Consider the following 21671-nt stretch of genomic DNA (forward strand, 5'->3'; position numbering starts at 1 on the left):
TATGATCTTTCCAAATATGAAATATTTGAGTATTTATGTCACCACATCTAAGAAATGGCAACATTTCAAGAGAGAAAAATCTCTTATTTAAATTGCATTCATCTCAGATTTCCCATATGATGTATTTGCTTGAAATCCAAAACTAAAATGGTATCCATGAAAATTACACTATAGATTAAGCAATCCTCTCAACTTTAAAAACATTTAATATTCATTTAAAGAATTAACAGAACAAAGCTGTACCTTCACATAATGTCATAATCTCTAAAGAGCCAATTTTAAATATGGATGCATGACTTATTTTATTTGAGTCATTTCCTAGGAGGTTAAACTGCAAGAATGTAGTAAACAATATAAATCAATAGAGACATTAAAATTCTTAAAGCAAAACCCATTGAAACCAAAATAAAATTAAAGTATGTATAAATTATTCATAGTGAATCAAGATAAAGTAATAAATAGTCATAATTTTAAGTTTTGTGTATATGTGAATATAGGTAGAAAATAGATTGGAGACTGATCAGCATGTATATATTTTCTTAAGCTCATCGTTTGTAAACCTGACTTTCACGTTAACCATAATTTCTCCCATTTTTCCAAACATCCTCTTAAACCAAAACTGTAACTCTTTATACTTACAACCTGTATTGCAAATCATAGGATTCTAAAAGATGGTTTTACAAGCATAAATTGAGTATAGATTTCTATCAAAGCCTTTACTCTTATTGTTATATAGTCTTGATTCATGAATTAAAACTTGAGGCTCTTCAGGAAACCTCATAAATATGCTAATACTATAATGAAGAACAGGTAGCATTACATGCAACTCTTTATGCTGTCATTTTAATGGATCTTTTTTTTTAGCATTTACAAATGTGTTTTTTTTAAATATATTTTTATTGATTTTAGAGAGAAAGGGAGAGGGAGAGAGAGAAACATCAATGATGAGAGAGAATCATTGATCGGCTGCCTCCTACATGCCTCCTACTGGGGATCGAGCCCACAACCCAGGCATATGCCCTTGACTGGAATCGAATCTGGGTCCCTTCAGTCCTCAGGCCGATGCTCTTATCCACTGAGCCAAACCAGCTAGAGCTATAAAATTTTTTGAAAAATGTTTTGAAAAAACAATATCCTTTAGCCTCAACCAAAATGATTTTGAAAAAATAATATCTTTTAACTTCAAGTATTATACAAGTAGATATAAAGTTTTACGTATTTTAACTGACATAATCTTGATATAAAAGTAATTCTTATTTTCTTGTACAGCTTGACCTTTAGATAAAATGAAACTGTTTTAAGACTTTCTATTTAGAACTTTGAGATCTATATCTCCAGAAGTTACTGCAATTTATTTACTAAACGTTAAGTCAAAATTCTAGGTTCTTTGCTAGTAGCTAGGGAGGTATAGCTGAACATTGTAATGCCTGACTTCAAATATCTTGAAGTCAGATGGAGAGAAAAGAAAGGTAAGCTAATTAACACAGTACACTGTGATACTCAGTACACAGGTCTTAGGAGAGTGTAGAACATAAGAATTAGAGTTTGTAATGCATTGATTTCCATTTTAGCTCTACTGCGTATTGCTGGCGTAACCTGTAAACCTTTATTTCCTCATCTATAAAATGGATTTAATGACATTACCTACTTTATGTAATAATTCTGATGGCAAAATAAATTAGAAATATGAATGAGGATACTAAGTGCCGGGGCAGCAGTCATTGCGTTGGGTTTTTGTTGTGTTTTGTTCTAGCGGTCCTGCTGTAGAAGTATGTGGTAGGGACAACAGTAGTACAGTCGAGGCCACCAAAGAGATAGGATCTAAGGTGGAACTGCAAGGCAGTGAATCATTGGAACAGTTCCTGCCCAGCAAGGAACAGAGGTTGATACAGGATGGCAAATATTGGAAACTACTAATACTGTTATCTAATCAGACTGCTGTGTCAATGCCCTGGGTAGAGAAAGAAGCAGGGGCCATATTTTGGAAGTTGCAGTCCAAGCTAAAAGTGATGGAAAATATCGAGGAAATTTACACAGGGGAATGAAGGACTGTGAAGAGGGGAATCACAGAAAATTCTTGCCGTTTTAAAGAGAACTTATTGTTAGCTGGGTGAAGCGTGACCAGATGTTATGAAATTGAAGTCAAGGAGACCGGTTAAGTTTTTGCATTGAACCAGGAGGAAAGTTGTAAGTTCCCTTAGTAAGGCATTTATTTGCTCTAAAAATAATTGAACCCACTAAATTTTTGTAGACAATACTCAAGGATTTATAATCATTGTAATATTTATACAGAATTGGCTAGTATGTTTATTCTTTATATTTTTATCCAGAAATAGGTTTTATTCTATCTTTTAAATATTACCATTTTCTATTTAACTCCATTTTAAAAATATTACTTTATTAGGAATGATACATATTATTATATCAATTAGCAGTATGTTATTATCTGTAGGACGCTTATGCTTATTGGAATATATTATCATAGTTAAATAATGGGTAATTTAATCTCCAGTTTGCTTTAAATTCTTTAAAAAAATCCTATGTAATAGAAGCCTAATATGCAAATCAACTGAACAGTGGAATGACTAGTCGAATGATTGGTCACTATGATGTGTACTGACCACCAGAGGGCAGACACTCAATGCAGGAGCTGCCCGCAGGCCCCAGACCAGCCAAGGCGGGTGCCAGTGGGGCCCCCCAATTGCCCCGCTGGTCGCCCCACAGATCGGCCCTGATCGCCAGCCAGGCCTAGAGACCCTACCCGTGCACGAATTTCGTGCTCCGGGCCTCTAGTTAATAAATAAGAACCTAATGAGATCTTGAATTGCTTGTCTGAAACATCATCCAATTGTCTTTGAGATATTACTAGTTGACTAACTTCTATTATGTTGGAATTTTGCAAGACTATAATCTAAATAGTTGTTTGAAAACCTCTTTTTTACTTTTTTGGGCCTTTAGTAGGTTCATAAAATGGGATTTCATAATTAAACAACTTTGGAAAATGTATACTAAGGTTAAGTAGAGCCCTTTTCGTTTATATAATTTTAGTTTGATAATTTTAGCACATAGCTTTATATTTTCATTTATCTCAAATATATATCAGAATTTATGGCAATCGGGCATTTGCACAAACTCAGCACTTGTCCTTCATAATCAAAACAAATAAGAATTCTGTTATTTTGTGGTTAATATCAAGTTATTAATGTACTTCTCTATCCAAATGTATGTAATGCAAACTTTTTATTTTAATCACAAATTCAAAATGTTGATTGTTATTATTTAATGGAAAACGTAGCTTTTCTTAATTTCAGGTTTTAGATTTTGAGCATGTATTCAACGTGAATTTGCATTCAAGCTCAAATGGACAAAATATATTATCATCACTGTTGCTGTAGTTTCAGCTAGCACAGTATTTTAGTACTTACTTTATCAATTATTTGGGAGCTGTTTAAAAAACAGGGAAAATGAGGATATTATTAAATATTACCATTAATTGGTCTCTTGATTTGATTAACTTTTGAATAATTATTGGATAACATGAATAAAATCATTACAGAAAAGGGAATGCCTAAGGTACATTTATGTAGACTAAAGTTTTAAAATTCACTTTAAATGTGACTTGAAAAATCTTGTTGTATTTTTCGTGGGAATGACCATAGGACCAAAATGGGTACATGTTGATTATCTGTAAAGGGCCATTTCATTAGCCAATAGGAATCTTTCTACATTAAAATCTAATTTTAACATTTTAGGGTGAGAAACTTTCCAAACTACAGATTTAGGGTGTTGTTACTGATTTTGATTCCAGCATGAATGATTTATAATATGGTGATCAATGGTCTTAATCATTTAAAAGTATTTTATTTACAAATGCCATGAAACTTTACCATATTTATTCAGTAAAATTCAAACTTACTTTTATTTTGATCTTTCAGATTGCATTTTCACAACACAATACAATCATGGATCTTGTGCAGTTCTTTGTCACCTTCTTCAGGTAATTTGTTTTAATTGACTTTGATTTGTTAAATCTATATTTTGATATATGTCTGTTAGGTAATTTATCAAATCTTTAATTGTAAAATATCATATATTATACCTTGAATAGTTTTATATGCTTAAATATATGTCACAGAGCAGAGGAAACATCCTTGAAATACACTTTTGCGAGATTGTTTTACTTTTGGACTATTTAATAGAAAGTGGGTTCAGTGGAATGAGGATACCTTCGGGTTCCCCTGTCACATAAGAACAGTACATTCACCATATTGATTAGGTACATCTCCTAGCACTAAATCAATTCAATGACTTCTTAGGAAATTATCACATGTGTTTTTACAATGTGTTAAATTTGTAGGGGATAGGAACAAGAATGTATTTTGTTCTCAAAGAGTTTATAATCTGTAAGTACTAAATATAACTGAATAGAGCAACATTCCCTAGGACATGAGTTATTTGAGATAGCAACAATCCTATATAATAAAAGCCTAATATGCTAAGTTTCCTGTCGACTGGCCGGTCGTTCAACCAATCAAAAGCATAATGTGCTAATGATATGCTAAGGCCGCTCAACCGCTCCCTATATCATGCACTGACACTAGGGGGCAGATGCTCCGACTGGTAGGTTAGCTTGCTGTTGGGGTTTAGCCGATTGGGACTGAGTGAGACAGGCCAGATATGCCCTGGAGCCCTCCTGCGATCCCTCCCCGGCTAGCCAACCTCCCATATCCTTCCCTGGCCTCGTGCCCTGGTGGGGTCCCTCAGCCTGGCTTGCACCCTCTCTCAATCCAGGACCCCTCAGGGGATGTTGGAGAGCCAGTTTCCACCCCATCCAAGGGACCCCACTGGTGCACAAATTCGTGCACTGGGCCTCTAGTAGGTTCATAGAAAGGAATTTCATAATTAAACAACTTTGGAAAATGTATACAAAGGTTAAGTAGGACCCTTTTAGTTTATTGTTAGCTTACATTGCTTCTCAGAGTTTTTAATACGCTAATTTACAATGTATCTTTCTAAAAAAGAGGTTAGAGTTTGAAGATTTCTCAAAACATGGAAACTCTTTTCCATGGGAGTCAAATGAAGAAGCACTGGGTTAGGAGAAGCAGTTGAGTTTCCGTGTTATGGGATCTTGGATCGTCTGGGCTGGGAGGAATGCTATTTTTGTTAACATGATGATGATATACACAACTATGTGGGTCCATCAGGTGCCGTTGTACAAACTAGACAAATGTGTCTCCTTGTCTGACAGACACAGTCCCTCATCACAGCACACAACTTTACAGGCAACAGAGTGCAGTATGAATTTTGACCTTCACTCACCAAGTTGGTAGTACTGGCTAGTACAGCAATAAGAATCTTCCCAACCCAACACAGATGCTATGCCAAGCACTTTCCTAAACACCACAGTAGCCATTATTGTTTATCTCACCCAGACACCCAGACAGTGCTTGAATTTCTAATGCGCTCCCCACACAGGTCAGCAAGCACTTGCTGTGAAGGGCCAGATAGTAAACATTTCAGCATCTGAGGGCTGCGAGGTCTCTGTTGCAGGGACACAGCTCTGATGCTAGACAGCCACAGCCAATGTGGAAACAAACGGGTGGCCGTGCTCCAGCAAACCTTTATTACAAAAACAGCTGGTGGGCAGGGCACTGCCTGGGACACCGCGTGCCCAGCTCTGATCTAGCTTATGCCTGAGTGGCTTTAATGACAGCACACGCACCATCTCCCGAGGTAGCATTTCCTATCTCCAGATAGCTAATTGTTCTTCATAATTGAGATGAAATCCGTGTCCCTGTAATATCTCTTCTAATGCATCCATATGGGCCCATTACATAGAAAGTCGAATCTCTCCTCTCCATTTACAGCCCTTCCGTTTTCTACATTCTTTTCTCAGGTTTACACATTCCTTGCTTATTAGTCCATTTCTGTTGTCAACACCTTTGCCATGGTGGTCACTTTGCTCTGAAAACAGTCATGTTTATCTACGTCCCTTGAGAAATTATAATTTACAGAATTGAATGCATACACACACATATATATATCACTAACATGTGTGTACCATTTATTTATGCTTTTTATGTCTCTTAAAAGTGAAATTTGAGGAAACATCTTAAATATAGATAATGTTTGATGACTTTGTACTTCTGAACATAAATGGATTTCGAGGCTATAATTATAATACATTTTTGAAAAGTATTAGAAGTTATAATCAAATGGACATTATTTAGTGCAACAAAGTAAAACTGCTTCTGATGCAGAATAGTGTGGAAGGGAATATACTGAGAAGTTCAGCTCTGTAAAATTTCACAATGCTGAGTATATATGTAAATTATTTAAGGTTTTATTGGAAGCTTTTCAGTTTGTGTGTATAGTTAAATTTAAAAGTTCTTCTATTAAATAAAAGCAAGCTAGTATTAATGTGTGCCATGTCTTAGAAGTCTCATTTATTATGTTGTCACCATGGACAAAGTGGAAAAAATACTCTAAATCATTGTGTGAGATAAAATATATTTGACGTTTCTTTCATCATTTAAACCTGTTTCAGAAGTGAAGTGTAAATTAGTATTACAGTTTTCTCATTGTTAAGAGAAAACATGGCCAGAATATGTTGAACTTTAGTTTTTTTGTTTGTTTGTTTTTAATAAGGCCACTGATACATTTTAAGAGACCTCTCACCAGAATCACCTTTTAAAATCCATGTTTCCCTCCCCAGTCTCTTCATAGCAATCTAGGCTTTTTCTAACATGCACCTCAAAATTCCTCCGACCTTTACCCATTACCTAGTTCTAAAGCTTCCTCCCCATTTTTAGGTAATTGTCACAGTGGCCCCCACTTCTTGGTACCAAAATCAGTCTTGGTCTGCTCGTGTTGCTGTAAAAAAATACCAAAGACTGGTGGATTACACAATAGAAATGTATTGCCTCTCAGTGCTGGAGGCTGGTAGGTCAGTCTAAGTCAGATCGGCGCCTGCCTGCTTGGTTTCCGATGTCAGCTCTCTCTCAGGCTTGCAGGTGGCCAGCCACTTTGTCACTGTGCGTTCACATGGCCTTTCCTAAGTGTGTGCGCGGAGAGGGGGAGAGAGCGAGCTCTATGGCTCTCGGGTGACTCTGGCTTCTTATAGGAACATTGTTCCTGTGGATCAGGGCTCCGCTCTTATGATTTCATTTAACCTTAATGATCTCCTAAATTCCTGACTCCAAATATAGTCACATTGGGTGTTAGGATTTCAACATCCAAATTGGGTCAGTGCAGTTCAGTCATAGCAAGGAGTTTAAAGTCCATTTAGTCCCAGTATTGTTTGTAGCATTTTGCATTAAGTTTTCTGTTAGTTGCATTTGAAATCATCTCAACTGATAGAGCATGCTAAGGTCTGGCTGATTCTTGCTCACTAACCCTCAGAAAGTTTGTACCACTATATGTTGTGAGCGTATTGTTTTCCCAGTTCCACCCAGGAGGCTTTGCTAGTTTTTCATCTTTGTCAGTCTGATAACTGAAAGAAGTAAATTTATTTTTGCACTATGCAAGTTTTTTTGTTTTGTTTTGTTTTTTTGCATTCTAAGTTAGTGATTTATTTTTTTTTTAACATTTTACTTACTTAAAAAAAATCCTTCAAATGTTTAGGAAGATATTTTTAAAACCTTTGAAATATATTTTCCAGAGTAGCAGTTATTAGGAAATAAATTGCTTTTTAAAATAATATGTTTCTGCATTTCAACACAATTCCCTAGTTTGTAATATTTTTAGTTGAAATAAAAGATTAATATGCCACAATTGTCTTTTAAAATATTATTTAAGACTTAATTTTTATGCTCAATTAACCTCACATTGCTGTAAAATAGTGACAATATTATCGCTTTTTGCATTTGGCCAACTAGATTACCACCAGAGGGTATTTCTTTGTCTCTCAAGGCCTGCTTTACAATATAACCTCTCTCACACTATGCTATTTTATTGAATTCTCTTTAATTTTCCCTGAATGAGAATACCTAATGAGCTCCGTGTTTTTATTTTATTTTAAGAATTCCTTCCATAATGACCATTTTATGAAGGTTAAAATCAAATTATTGAAATATGTCTTCCTAAGTTCCCATGCTCTCCTTTTCTATCCCTGTAGTGTACATGCTTGCTTTTTAATGTTTCCTTTCTTTTCTTTTTTTCCTATTTAATTTCCATTGGGGGGTTTTACCAAAGAATGACACACCTTTCAGATCTTCTGATACTATTACACAGCACTTTTTAAAAAGAAAGTTCAATTACTCCCCTGCCCCACTTCTCCACCAAGGAGCTATAAACCACTGTGTAATATACTAGTAATAGGAAAAGATCTGAAAGAAAGTGATGAAACATTTTTCTTGGATAAACTTGCCACAATACCAGATCGTAGGATGCTAACACTTGACATTGCCCCTAAGAATTTTGACTTAAGAAATATATTAGGGAAAAGCTAACTGGAACAGATAAACCCATAAATATCAGTCCTTTTGTGTAATACAAGTTTTTTACTCATGTAAAGTCCAGTGGTCAGAAAGGAGGCGGTGGGAGGGACAGAGTGGGTGTGGGCACCGCCCCATTGAGGAATTCAGACTGATGGGAAGTCTGGTGTTCAGAATTTCTTCCCGATTGTCAGCGGAGACTGGGGTTTTCTGTTAGTCGCCAAAGGATGAGTGTAACTTTTCAGCAATGCTGGATTAACTTGTCAAGCGATTTTGCTTGTTTGTTTTTTATGAAGCAAGTGTTCTTAATAGACTGTTCTCGTTTTAAATGTCAGTATTTAAAAAGAACTGTAATTTTTACTTGCAATGTAACTTATTACAAATCAAGAACAGTTATAAAGTATTATCTTGATATAAGGCTAATAATGCCAAATAAGACCTTCAGTGTCAGAAAAATGATAAGATATTCAAATCAATTAAAGAACCAATTCCATTCATTTAGAAAAAGTTTAACGACAACTACTACTTGCCAGAAACTGAGATATATTTCATTGAGTTTTAAATAATTTTAGGAGATTATTAGAATATTTTCTTAAGCTATTTATTGATTTTACCAACCAATTTATTTATATCATCATGAGCTCTAATCTAATATCAATTAGCATAGAGAGGGTTAGCAGCAAACCTCTAAAGTATATATCCGCTCCTCGGAAGAGGTTGAAATTATGAAAACTGCACATTTATATACTGGATTTCTGCACCAGTGTGAAAGTGGAAGTCTTCATTGAGTCATGAAATTTAGATCAGGAAGACTTGATAGAGAAACTCAGCAAGTCTTCATCTTAAGTCGAATCTCTATCATGTAACTATTTTGACTGAAAAATATTGTGAATTTCAGATTGTCAAAGACATTTTTTGCTATTTAATTAGTACTTAATTAATACAAGTGACTTTTAGTATACATACTGTTATCTACTACTGATGTTCTTCAAGGATCAGTCGACAAAATTTGGTGTCTGATTGAGTATGAGGGATGATAAGATTGAATGCACTTTTTTACATTTTAGCTGAAAAGTAATGGTGAGAACGAAGTTGGAAGAAAGGGGAGAACTTGTAACCAAATACTTTTTAATTTAGGCATTTTACTTAAATTCTCCATGAGTTAGCTTTCTCATCTTTTAAATGAGTACATAACAGTATCCAGGGCCTATCATGTGTAATTATGGCAACTAAAGAAATATGCATGTAACACACCCTAGTGCTTGGTCCATAGATGTTAGTTGCTTTTATTTGTATGAATATTTTTCAGGAGTTCAGTTTGAACATGGTAGGTTGGAGGTGAGATTTATATCTATGCTGTTAAAATTCTTATGGTGACAATGGTAGGGCTGATTTCCAGATGAATAGACCCTTGGACTACATTATACCAGTTACAGGGAAGTGCAGGCGCTGTGGTAATAATTCAGACTAGAACAGGGTTACTCGGCATTGTTAGCATGTTGATCTGGAAAAGTCTTGGTGGTGGGGAGCTGGCCTGTGTATCCTACATCCCACCGGACACCCACCGAGTGGTAACAACCAAAAATGTCTCCAGACACTGCCAAATGCCCCTTAGAGGACAAACGCTCCTGGTTGAGAATTTCTGGAGTAGAGACGATCAGGCAGGCTTCTTCGAGTATAGAAGAAGGAACTGACTGACTCAGTGTAACCCAGAAAACAGAAGCAGCACTGATTGAGAAAGACAATTAAATAGGAGGATATTTCCATAGCTTGAACTATGAAATAGTGAAAGCTAAAAATAGAATGCATTGACTTGTAAGGCAGCTTCTCAGCCACGAGCATTTAATTAGGAGCTGGGTCACTCTCAGAATTCTGCTGAGAATTTCTTTTCTGGGAAGGAGTTTGGACTAAATAATCTCTTAGATGCTCGTGTTTTGGCAGCTCTGTCTAGTGATACAGATTTGAAGATCATTGCAAGTGAGGTCACAGTTGAAGGCTTTCATAGTTGAAAATAACTGAGCTCTCTCTTTGAGAGCAAGAGAAGATAATAGCATGGTTGCTGTGAACTGAGTTTTCAGGAATGTCCGTAATTTTTAGCAGAGGGCATCTGGAATGCAACCTGCCTTCATTGATTCTGTAATGTGTCAGGAAGGATAGAGGGGAACCAGGGAAATACAGTATTCAGACAGAGTTTCAAAGAATGATTGGTTGGGATTTGTCAGTTGAGAAGTGAAAGTCAGTTGATTGAGAAAAGACCAGCGTATTTAATTATTTGAAAGTGATGGTGAGGAAAGTGTCCTATAAAGTGTTCAGTGTTACATAAACATTAATCATTCTTAATCTTAACATTTTTATTAGCTCACAAGCCAGATGTCAGATTCTAAAGAGTTAAATCAAACTAAATTATGAGGCATTTGACATGGAGGTGGGTGTATTGACCACATACTGGGTAAAATAGAGGAAGCTACAGGGTCAGTAAAGCAGGGGTATTTTTATTTTTGGAGGTAGGGGACTTGAGCACTGTGGAAAATTTAAATTAGGATGAAAACAAGTTGTAAATATTAGGAGAAGAGATAATGATATAAAGCATAAAAAGGTACCTCAGAGGTTGGAAAGGTTAGGGTCACAGGCTTTTTTTTTTTTTTTTTTTTGAATCTACTTCTTTTGATACTGAAGCAAGGATTAGAGAATGTGTATGGAAATAGAACTGTTGTGAGATGGTGGGTAAGCTCACAGCTCCCAACAGATGGGGAGGAAAGAGTGTAAGGCTGCATTTGAATTTTGATACTACGACTTGCTCTCTGTGCGACTATAAGCCATTTACTTTGAACTCTGAGCATTGGATTCTTCTTTTCTAAAAAACGAATAATATATGCTATCTGCAGCGTTCTTATAAAACTAAAGGCAATGATCAATATAAGGTATCTAGCACAGTACCTGAAAAGTTTTCAGCACTCATGGACAGGTGCCAGAATTGTCACCGTCATCATCATTGAAGGATATTCTAAAGTTTCTTTAAGTGAGACAAGGAGGAAAAAATGTATTAAAGTCATGAAAAGTGTGGAAAGTGTCAAAAATTTCACTGCTTATGAGTAAATCAATTGATGACTACTAGGATTAGTAATTAAGGACAAAGACCAGGATTTTTATAGTGACTAGTCAATTTGTAGTGACTCAGGTCTTCTCGCTTCTGTATTTTTGTACAGCTTAATCTCTGACCACAGAGCAAAGGAAGAGAAAATAAACATTGATTGGTTAATTGGACTCACCTAAATCTTTTACTGAGAGACTAGTGGCCCGGTGCACGAATTCGTGCATATTGAAAGGAAATTAATTAGAAGAAAGATTCGTGCGGTAATTACATTACTGCATAAAATTACATGTCAAAATAGTATATATAATATAGCATTATAAAATTAAAATACAAAATATTTTAATATATATTGTGCATGCACGAGTCAACCTTTATTTTTAAATTGCCAGTGTGTGTCATATGTACCGGCCGGTCGGTCAGAAGGTTGGACAGATGTATGGTCGGTCACTTAGCCTTTTATATATATAGATAGATTTGTCAGTCTCAAAATACAATTATTCTGTATCAGAATAGGTTCTTGAATATTTTACCTAATATGTATAGACCACATGCATACATGTTCAACTGAATAATTTCTTATTTTAAACTTCAGCACTACTGACATTTTGGACTAGATAATTCTTTATCTTGGGGCAGTCCTGTGCATTGCGGGATGTTTAGAAGCATCCCTGGCTCTACTCACTAGATACGAGTTGCACCCCTCCCAGTTGTGATAATCAGCAATGTCTCCAGACATTGCCACAGCTACATGTCCCCTGGAGGTGGACAAAGGGCTAAAATCATCTTCAGTTGAGAACCACTGAAATATTTTCATATCTAAAATAGTTGCTAGTAACTATTATAAAACTGATGATATAACTCAACAATTCTAAATAGATTTCTGTTGCTTTATAAGACCAATAGAATTATAAATTTACTTTTTTTTTCTGACAGAATCTTTAAGGTAGACTACAACGTATATAGTAAGGAATGTAAATAATTTTTCTACCTGTATACTTTGATTTTACTTGAGAACGTTTTCAACCCTAATTTATCCTTTTTTGCTTGAATTATTTACCAAGGCAAAGTGATTACTTCTGTATATACAGGGTAGGGCAAAAGTAGGTCTACAGTTGTTTGTATGGAAGATAATACAATGATTAATAAATAATACAAGAATAAACTCTGTGTTTTGCATACTCATAGTTATAACCCAGCTTTTGACCCAGTCTGTATATATTTAAATCCTCCGCATATTCTTTTATTACATATCTTAACGATTTTAAGCAGCAATTATTTGTGTTTTGTTTTCCAGTTGTTTTTTGTCATTATTATTGGTGGCTGCTGTGGTCTGGAAGATCAAGCAGACGTGCTGGGCTTCTCGGCGGAGAGAGGTATCAGTAATAGTATTTAATCTTTTCTTTAAAGATTCAAGCAAACATATGGGTCTCTATTGCTTAATTAACATGCTTCTTTAAAATGTAGGTTTTCACATCAGTTTTATTTATTAAGATTGAACAAGTCAGTCTTTTATTTTTAAAGCTTCAGAACCAACTTTACCAGTCATTTTAAGGCAGTATGTGTAGAAGCAGTAGTTAGTTGTAAAACGTGGTTTTTTTTTTTAAGTCGTGTTAGCATGTATAGTGCATACAAATATTCTGTTGATAAAATGATCGGCACTCTCTTTTACTTGGGTAATTAGGTATACTGTAAAACCATAATTGATTTTAATAAATGTCTGTTGCAGTTTCAAAGAAAAATTTGAATGGCAGTTATTTAGTTTTGTTTTTTATCTCCCAGATTTTGTTTTTGGAAATCAAACCTTTTCCATTTCATGATTATCTGATAGTGCAAGTATGTTTGAAGTGCCCCTCAGTTTGATCCATTTCTGTGTAAGAATTGATTATATTTAATTTAATCCTATTACTCTTTCAGAACAACTAATGCTATAAATAAATTTGATAAATACAGTTTCTTATTGGCTAATTAAAAGGAAAAAAGAAATGTAACAATCTGAGGAAAGTAAGTATGTAATAGATTTGTTGTTCTGTACTTCATATAATAAAAAGGTTTCTGTTTTAACAGTATTGTTATACTACATTAGTATTAATATTAGTTTTCTATTATTAGTATTCTCTTTATTGCATTTCCTAGTATATTTTTGCATGTATAATTTTGTGTAATAATATAAAGGGGCCCTATATTTACTTGTTTTTTCCACATGCTGAAAGATTATATTTTCATCTATTTAAAAGCAATCCAGAGTTTTGTAAGTTATAGAATTAGTGAGTTTTACTTAATTATTCTTTTATTTTCAAACATCCATCAAAGATCAGTGCCTACAAACTTGACACCTTTGCACCACAAATTAATTATTCATCTAACCCTCTCTGCCTCTCTGATTTCTATATGTGGCTGGTGCAGTATCAATGAGTATTGGCCAGTTATGACCCTCTGATAAAAGTAATCTAATTGAAAAGGAGCTTATTAAATATAAACATATAAATATTTAGCAAGAAGTATAATTCTGTGTGGAGATAACCAGTAGGAATAAACATATTAGACCATCTATTAAGGTGAAATTATAGATTCATGAATGGAAAAACAGTTGGTAGGCAGAAAGTGTTAATGAAGGTCTTCTCGAAGGAATAAGGTAAGTGATATTTATGTCTCTAATCATTAGAAAAGAATTCAGGATCAATTAGGGATCCTGGGTTTCCACTTCATTATGAGTAGCAACATTTGAATATCTGATTTCTAAAGTTTATCAAATGCATCTGTAATAATTGTGGGGTTGTGAAAAGATCAGTATACAACTCTGACATTAAGTAGCTTCTATGTGGGTACGTTGTCTAATTGAACTTTGTTTTCGCCAAAGAGAAAGGATTGCACTGTATAACTAATTCCCAGTTGGAGGCTCTTGGAACTCTAGGAATGTTTGTACGTGATAACTAACGTTTAGAAATGGTATTAAATATTTGAGAAGACTAATATGAAAAATTTATTTTCCTATTAAACTCAAACTTCTCAAAATGACTAATTGCTTTTGGTTAATATTATACAAACTCAATGTAGTGATGATATTTATTGTATGTTATCAGAAGCTCTGGGAAGCTGATATTACTTTAAGTAAAAAATAAAAATATGAATTTATCTTTTGATTAAAAGTCCAAATCTCTCCAAATACATATTGCATATGGAGAGAACAAGGATGAAATAGGAAGAGAGAACTAGACTAGGGACCACTGGGCCCATTTAATCTGTGCTTCTAAATATCTCCATGTCCTCTTGATACTCCGTCAGTTCAATGCCCTTCTTTCCAAAACTCATCTGGTTTTTGTTAAAGAATATGGCAATGTTTGCATTTAATTTGCTACCTCTACTGAAATACAAAATTGTGAAAAACTGTCTTGTTGAGAGGTCATCCCATGTTATCTTATAAAGAGGGAATATGCTAATTGACCATCACTCCATCACAAAGATGGCTGCACCCACAGCTGAGGCCAAGTTCCCATAAGGAGCCTTAACGAGCAATCAGCAGGGACCTGAGGCTACGCCCTCCCCAGTCCCTGTGGGGCTTGATGGGACCTCAGGCCGCATCCCCCACCTGGTAGTGCTTGACAGGGGACCTCAGGCCTCACCCCCTGCCCTGGTGTCAGGCTGGGGGACCTCAGGCCACGCCTCCCACCCTGGCGCCAGGCCAGGGGACCTGAGTCCATGCCCCCCGCCCGGCGGGGCTTGACAGGGGACCTCAAGGTGCACTTCCTGTCCTGGTGCTGGGCTAGGGGACCTCAGGCCACGCCCCCCCACCAGGTGGGGCTTGACAGGGGACTTCAGGCTGCACCCCCCAACCCGGCACCAGGCTGTGGGGCCTCAGACCGCACCCCCTGCCCAGTGGGTCTTGACAGGGGACCTCAGGCCGCGCCCCCCACCCCAGCACCGGGCCAGGGGACCTGAGGTTACGTCCCCTGCCCGGCCGGGCTTGACAAGGGTGGGACTGGCCAGGTCTGGATCTAGCCCAATGGGGGCAGGGGTTGGCCAGGTCTGGGTCTCACTGATTTTGAGGTGCATGTGGGTGGGCAGGGACTTGACTCTGGGTCCTGTGGTGCGCCCCAGACTCTAACAGGAGGAAGGTTTTCATATACATTTTACTAATTTTCTTTCATCTCTGACACTTCTATTATAGAGGAAGGGCAAATAGCAATATTAAATTATTTCCTCTAATTAATCCCCTTTTAATGTTCACGAATTTCGTGCACCAGGCCACTAATAGTATAATATGTTAAAAAATATTATGAGGCCCCAGCTGGTTTGGCTCAATGGACAGAGCGTCAGCCTGCAGACTGAAAGGTCCCAAGTTCGATTCCAGTCAAGGGCACATGCCTGGGTTGCGGGCTCAATCCCCAGGAGGCAACCCATCAATGATTCTCTCTCATCATTGATGTTTCTATCTCCCTCTCTCTCTCCCTTCTTCTCTGAAATCAATAAAAATATGTTTAAAAAATATTATGAGGAGTTTCCTCAAATTTAATTTTGTTAAATCTTTGAAGTACAAAATTCTAATGTCTAGAAAACCATTTGTATATTGATAATCAAAGTAAAAATGTCATTATTTAGATGCCTAGCAGAGATCTAGTATTAGGTAATAATTTTTATATTATTAAAAGATTGTCATTTTGGTTTTAGAGAACAAAAGAATTTTATTTTTAACTACATTAGATGTAGTTTATATGATAATCCTAGTTATAGACTTGATGTGGATGGAAGTGAAAATGTGTTTTTATCTGATCTTGTCTTTATTTAGATTAACTATAATATTCCCCAAAGGAAAATATCCCAGTGTTGTTGTGTGTTTTTTTTAATGTGGATATGTTAACTTTCTCCACAGCCTTAGCACACCAATTATTGTAAACCGCAGAGGCCCCTGTGATTAGTTAGAAGGATAACTTACCTGTAATAGTAAATGAAAATTATTTAAAGTATTTTTCTTCTTAGTATTTCTGTAATTTTATAACAGGAATTGTGCTATTTGCATTTCTAAATATAAGGACTATTTTAAAATGAAAATAATCTCTGGACATTTTAAAATATATTGTGTTAATTCAACCAGGCATATTGCTTTTTTAAAAAATTGAAGTTTTGGCTTCTCAGAAACACACAAATGCCTTTTCTGTGGTATAATTTTAATATCGGAAGCTATTTTTAATGTTATGTGCCTTTTGAATAGCACCCCTGAGTATTTAGTGTCTCTTCAAGACACAAAAATGAAACTACAAAGGACTTCAATTTTAATATTACCATTTCATATAAGAGTCCCAAACTCATTTCTAGGATAACTCTATAAAGAATATGAAATTTGGGAGGTGTAAGGGACAGTGCTAATTAATCGACAAATAAATGAATATTGACTATTGGAAATATTTCAATACAGTAGAAGGATGAATTTTTATAGCTTGAAAACATTCATTTTTATTGCCACATTCAATTTTAGGTAAATAGTTATTACATTACAAATACATTTGTTAGGAGAAAGTGTATGTTAAAAGGGTTCACTTAAAATATTGTCATGCTTTAAAATATTCATTTTAAATGGAAATTTATTTTTAAGATGTATTACAACTCTCCTGCACATTTTATAATCACACAGCATAAAACCTATATTTTGATTTAGCATTATGAACCTGAAATTTGAGTTAAAATTAATAAATTAAATCTTACAAACTATAGGTAGGATTTTCTAAAGGCAAATATATGATTTCCTTCTATATTTTTTTATGGGCACAAAATCAGAGAAGTCATAATAAGTTATACTTTACGAAGGAAATGCCTGAGCTAATAAAATATCTGCAGTGCTATATTTGTGATAATTGGGTTATCATCTAACTATTATTAATGTAATGCAATGTTTTACAAAGTGAGTTACTCTATCTCTTAGACACCCAGCTTAGGAGAGTGAGGGGAGTAATGAGAAATATTATTTTAGGTGGAGAAACTAAAATTAATTAGGTACTGTGTGAAACTTCTTTTACAATATCTCTGGATTTAAGAATATCATTTTCTGTAATGTTTAGCATTTTAATATCTAGATAAAGCTTTCCTCAAAATATGTTCTTTTGTTTAACAAAAAGCAAGTTTTTAAACCATTATTAAATAACTAGAGGCCCGGTGCATGAAATTTGTCCTCGCAGTCCAGGAGCCCTCGGGGAATGTCCAACTGACGGCTTAGGCCCGCTCTCCCCGGGGAGCGGGCCTAAGCCTGCAGTCAGACATCCTTAGCGCTGCCGTGGAGGCGGGAGAGGCTCCCGCCACTGCCGCTGTGCTGGCCAGCTGTGAGCCTGGCTCAGGGCTTCTTGCTGAGTGGTGCTCCCCCTGTGGGAGTGCACTGAACACCAGGGGGCAGCTCCTGCATTGAACGTCTGCCCCTGGTGGTCAGTGCGTGTCGTAGCGACCGGTTGTCCTGCCATTTGGTCGATTTGCATATTAGCCTTTTATTATATAGGATATGCTCATATAAATGTCTGTCTTTGGTAGTTAATGGCCTCACTGTTAACTTATTTTTTCTTATAATTTTCTCTTACTGTATTGCAAAATATAATGATTACCATTGTTTTAATTTTTTCATTTTATTCTGTAAGACTAAAGATTACAGATGTTAAGCATGCCTATTTATATTATCACCGTTTTAAAAATTAGCATAAATCTACTTAAAAATTATCTGAGCTGAGAAGTCAAGTATGTATAAGAGCATAAGATTTGAAAGTTAACTGATTCTTGCTTGTAAACTTGTTCCCAGCTATCTTATTGTAGATGTAATGTTTCCATTTTGCTCAATTAAAGAAAGGTATATTAATCTCTTCAATATTCCAGAAAGATTGATCAGTGCTGTGGATATAAAGAAAAGACATGCACTCCAGTTTTAGGGACTTTATAGCTTTAAGGTTTTGTCAATAAGATACACAAACATTTATACAGTTCTCAAGGGAACACCTCAATTTATCTTATTGTGGTGGCATAGGGAGAGAGATAGTATATTAAAAAGTTTTCTGAAAAGTGTATTAGTAATGAAAATAAATGTGAATTGTTGCATAACTGTACATAGAATTAATTTCTAAAAAAAGAAAATTTGTAGAGTTGATTTTACTATATATGCAATGTAAAAATTTGCCTAAAATCATAATTTTTAATTTATTATATGTCCTTATCTTTAATTTATACCCAGTTTTTTATCTAGATTAATAAATGTGAGGAATTTCCTCTCAGTAAATTTTAATCTGGTTAACCATAACATTTCACATGTGAAACACACACAAATGTATCAGTATATGTGTATCATTTTATGCTAAAGTATTTTTTTAAATCTGTAATTCAAATTTATGTGGGCATCCTATGTATTTGCCCAATTTGACAATCCTATTTTCAACACAAATACCCTGGTGCTGAGAAGTGGTTCAACCCCACAAAACCCACATGGATGAGAGGGGGAGGAAGGACTAATTCTCCAAAGTAAAATTTTGATTTGTTTTTAAAACAAGGGAGACTTATACTGGGTAAGCAAAAAGAAAAGGTGTTTACTGTGAGTATTATCTATCAAATTAAAAGAAAAACTCTTTGACTCAATTTGATTTCTAGGACTATATCCTAAATGCATTTGCCTACCTTCTTTTTCAAAATATATTCATGCAAAGATATTTACATAGGGCTTTTTGCATGTCCAAACAATTTATGGCATTCAGAATGGTTCTTGAAATAAGTCTGTTATAATGGGATATTATGTAACTGAAAACAAGAATGAGGTAGTATGTGTAAATGAAACATTTGATCTTACATTCAACAAATATTTATTGAACAACTTCTATTGTTTCAAGCACATTTTTAGATGAACACAGCAGTGAACAAATTAAACAAAAATCATGGCCCTCAAAAGGTCACACTATCTTGCCTGGCCGGTGTCGCTCAGTGGTTAAGGCATTGGCCTGCACACTGCAGGGTCTTGGGTTTGATTTCTGGTACCTCGGTTGACGTTTCTCTCCCCACCCCTAGTCAGGGCCCACGTGGGAGGCAACCAGTTGGTGTTTCTCTCTCTCTATCCCCCCTTCCCTCAATCTCCATTCTGAAGAGCAATGGAAAAAATATCCTCAAGTGAGGATTAACAACAACAAAAAGAAAGAATTTATAGATCTTAAAGATATGTTTCTTAGTGGGTAATAATTGACATGGATTTATATGTTTCCAGTTGTCTAAATCACACACACACACACACACACACATACACACATTTACTCATACGTTACACACACATGCATTATATACATGGCAATTTTAAGAGAATCACCAGGATTATCTCTGGTTTCTGGGAATGGTATTTGGTAAAGAAGGATGATTGTATTATTTCATAATTGTAACAAACAAATAACTAAATTTTAGGAAAAGATCTAACATTTTGCAGTTGGGCATTTTACTAAAATAGCATTTAATTCTCACAGATATATATATATATATATATATATATATATATATATATATATATATGTATGTATACATACACACACACACACATACATATATGTATATATATATATATATATATATTTTTATTATATTTTTTTTTTTTTCCCTTTTAGCTATGTGTAAGAAATTTGAGATTTGACTGCAGTGCCTCAAAGCTTATAATTAGTAAATGGAAGAGTTGTGATTTTAAATTAAGTCTGTTAAATCACAAAATTCAAGCTCTCTGAATCATATGAAGATCATAAAAAATAGCCTGAGTTTCAACAGGTTTGATTCAATAATTGAGCACTTGTAGTATAGCACATGAATCTCTTTGTGGCAGGGGGAATATGCTGTATTTTATCTAATATTGTGACACAGTCGATCATTATTCGATGTAACAGAAAGAACAAACCATGCCAATTAAATTATGGCACTGTACTCTCTATCACTAAGAATATTTCTTTTATACTTATTGAAAGGACTTTTAGAGAGTTTCTTAGATACAGATTTTATTATATCATTCACATATATACTCTGAAAGGAAAGTTGAAGCAAAATAAATTAGTTAAGATATTAATAAAACTTGTTCACATTCATAGTCCAACATTTCATAAATCACTTTTTGACTCAGGTAACAATGTTTTGTGTGCTTCACATGTTATCATTGACTACAGTAATCAAGTTTGTGTGTGTGCCGGCAATGACAACTCCATCATAGCTGCCATCTGGCCAATAGTGGTTGTACAATTTCATCGATTGTGAGACACATTGGGTTTCAGAGATATTAAAATGTGAAAACAAAATGTGTCTTATAATCAATAAAATGTGGTAGGGCCTATTTGATAAGGTTTTTAGCACTAAATAAGTTAATGCATGCAAAGCTTTCTCCCTGCTGCCTTTTACTTGCCATACTTTAACAAATGTAGCTGTTTTTATTATCGATATCTAATATAAAGAATGGTTAACATTTTAGTTATATTGGTTAATTTATTAGTAAGAGCAACTCCTATGTCTGTGAGTCTTCTCCTTCTCTATATTGACTCTGACACAGTAATTCTCAATCTAGTCGGTCCTTAGAATCACCTGTGGATCTCAAAAATACATATTTCTATATCCCTGAGTTCCCCGTCACTGTTCACCCACACCACACCTGTTCATCAGAATTGAGCCTCAGCTGATGTGTTCATATTCACAGCCCACATTGATTCTAATATGCACCATTGGCATTGAAACTCTGCTTTGGCTTCTACTCTTAGAAAGATGGAAAACCACAAATTAAGTGATTTGAGTAAGGATCTGATTTTAAATTGATAATTGTGATGCTGTGTTGAAAATAGACTGTGGATGGATAATTGTGGACACCAATCTGCATTCCCACCAACAGTGCACAAGGGCTCCCTTTTCTACACTTCCTCGCCAGCAAAAATAAAATGTAAAGAGAAAACATAACATTGAAAAACGAGAGAGAATGGAGGTGCGGACTTCCAGATTGGCAGCAGGAGAAGCTCCGTGCAACCATAACAGGAAAAAAAGCCATAATTGGTGAAAAGTATTTTTAAAACAAATACCTATTTTAAATCTATGGGAACTGTTCTAAGTGTATATAACCAACAAAAAATTATTCAAGAAATTCTACTAAATCTCAGTTTAAAGAAAAGTCTGTAGTATTGGAG

General features: G+C 35.2%; 1 protein-coding gene across 1 annotated transcript in view; it reads left to right on the top strand.

Annotated features, from left to right (window-relative positions):
• Window positions 1–21671, top strand: part of ATRNL1 (attractin like 1) — a 449173-nt gene that overhangs the window by 164509 nt on the left and 262993 nt on the right. The window contains exons 25-26 of the mRNA XM_054728743.1: window positions 3936–3997; window positions 12824–12902. Coding sequence (XP_054584718.1) covers window positions 3936–3997; window positions 12824–12902 — 141 coding nt within the window. The remainder of the gene's footprint in view (window positions 1–3935; window positions 3998–12823; window positions 12903–21671) is intronic.

This window comes from Eptesicus fuscus, chromosome 17, assembly GCF_027574615.1.
Source record: "Eptesicus fuscus isolate TK198812 chromosome 17, DD_ASM_mEF_20220401, whole genome shotgun sequence".
Classification (NCBI taxonomy): domain Eukaryota; kingdom Metazoa; phylum Chordata; class Mammalia; order Chiroptera; family Vespertilionidae; genus Eptesicus; species Eptesicus fuscus.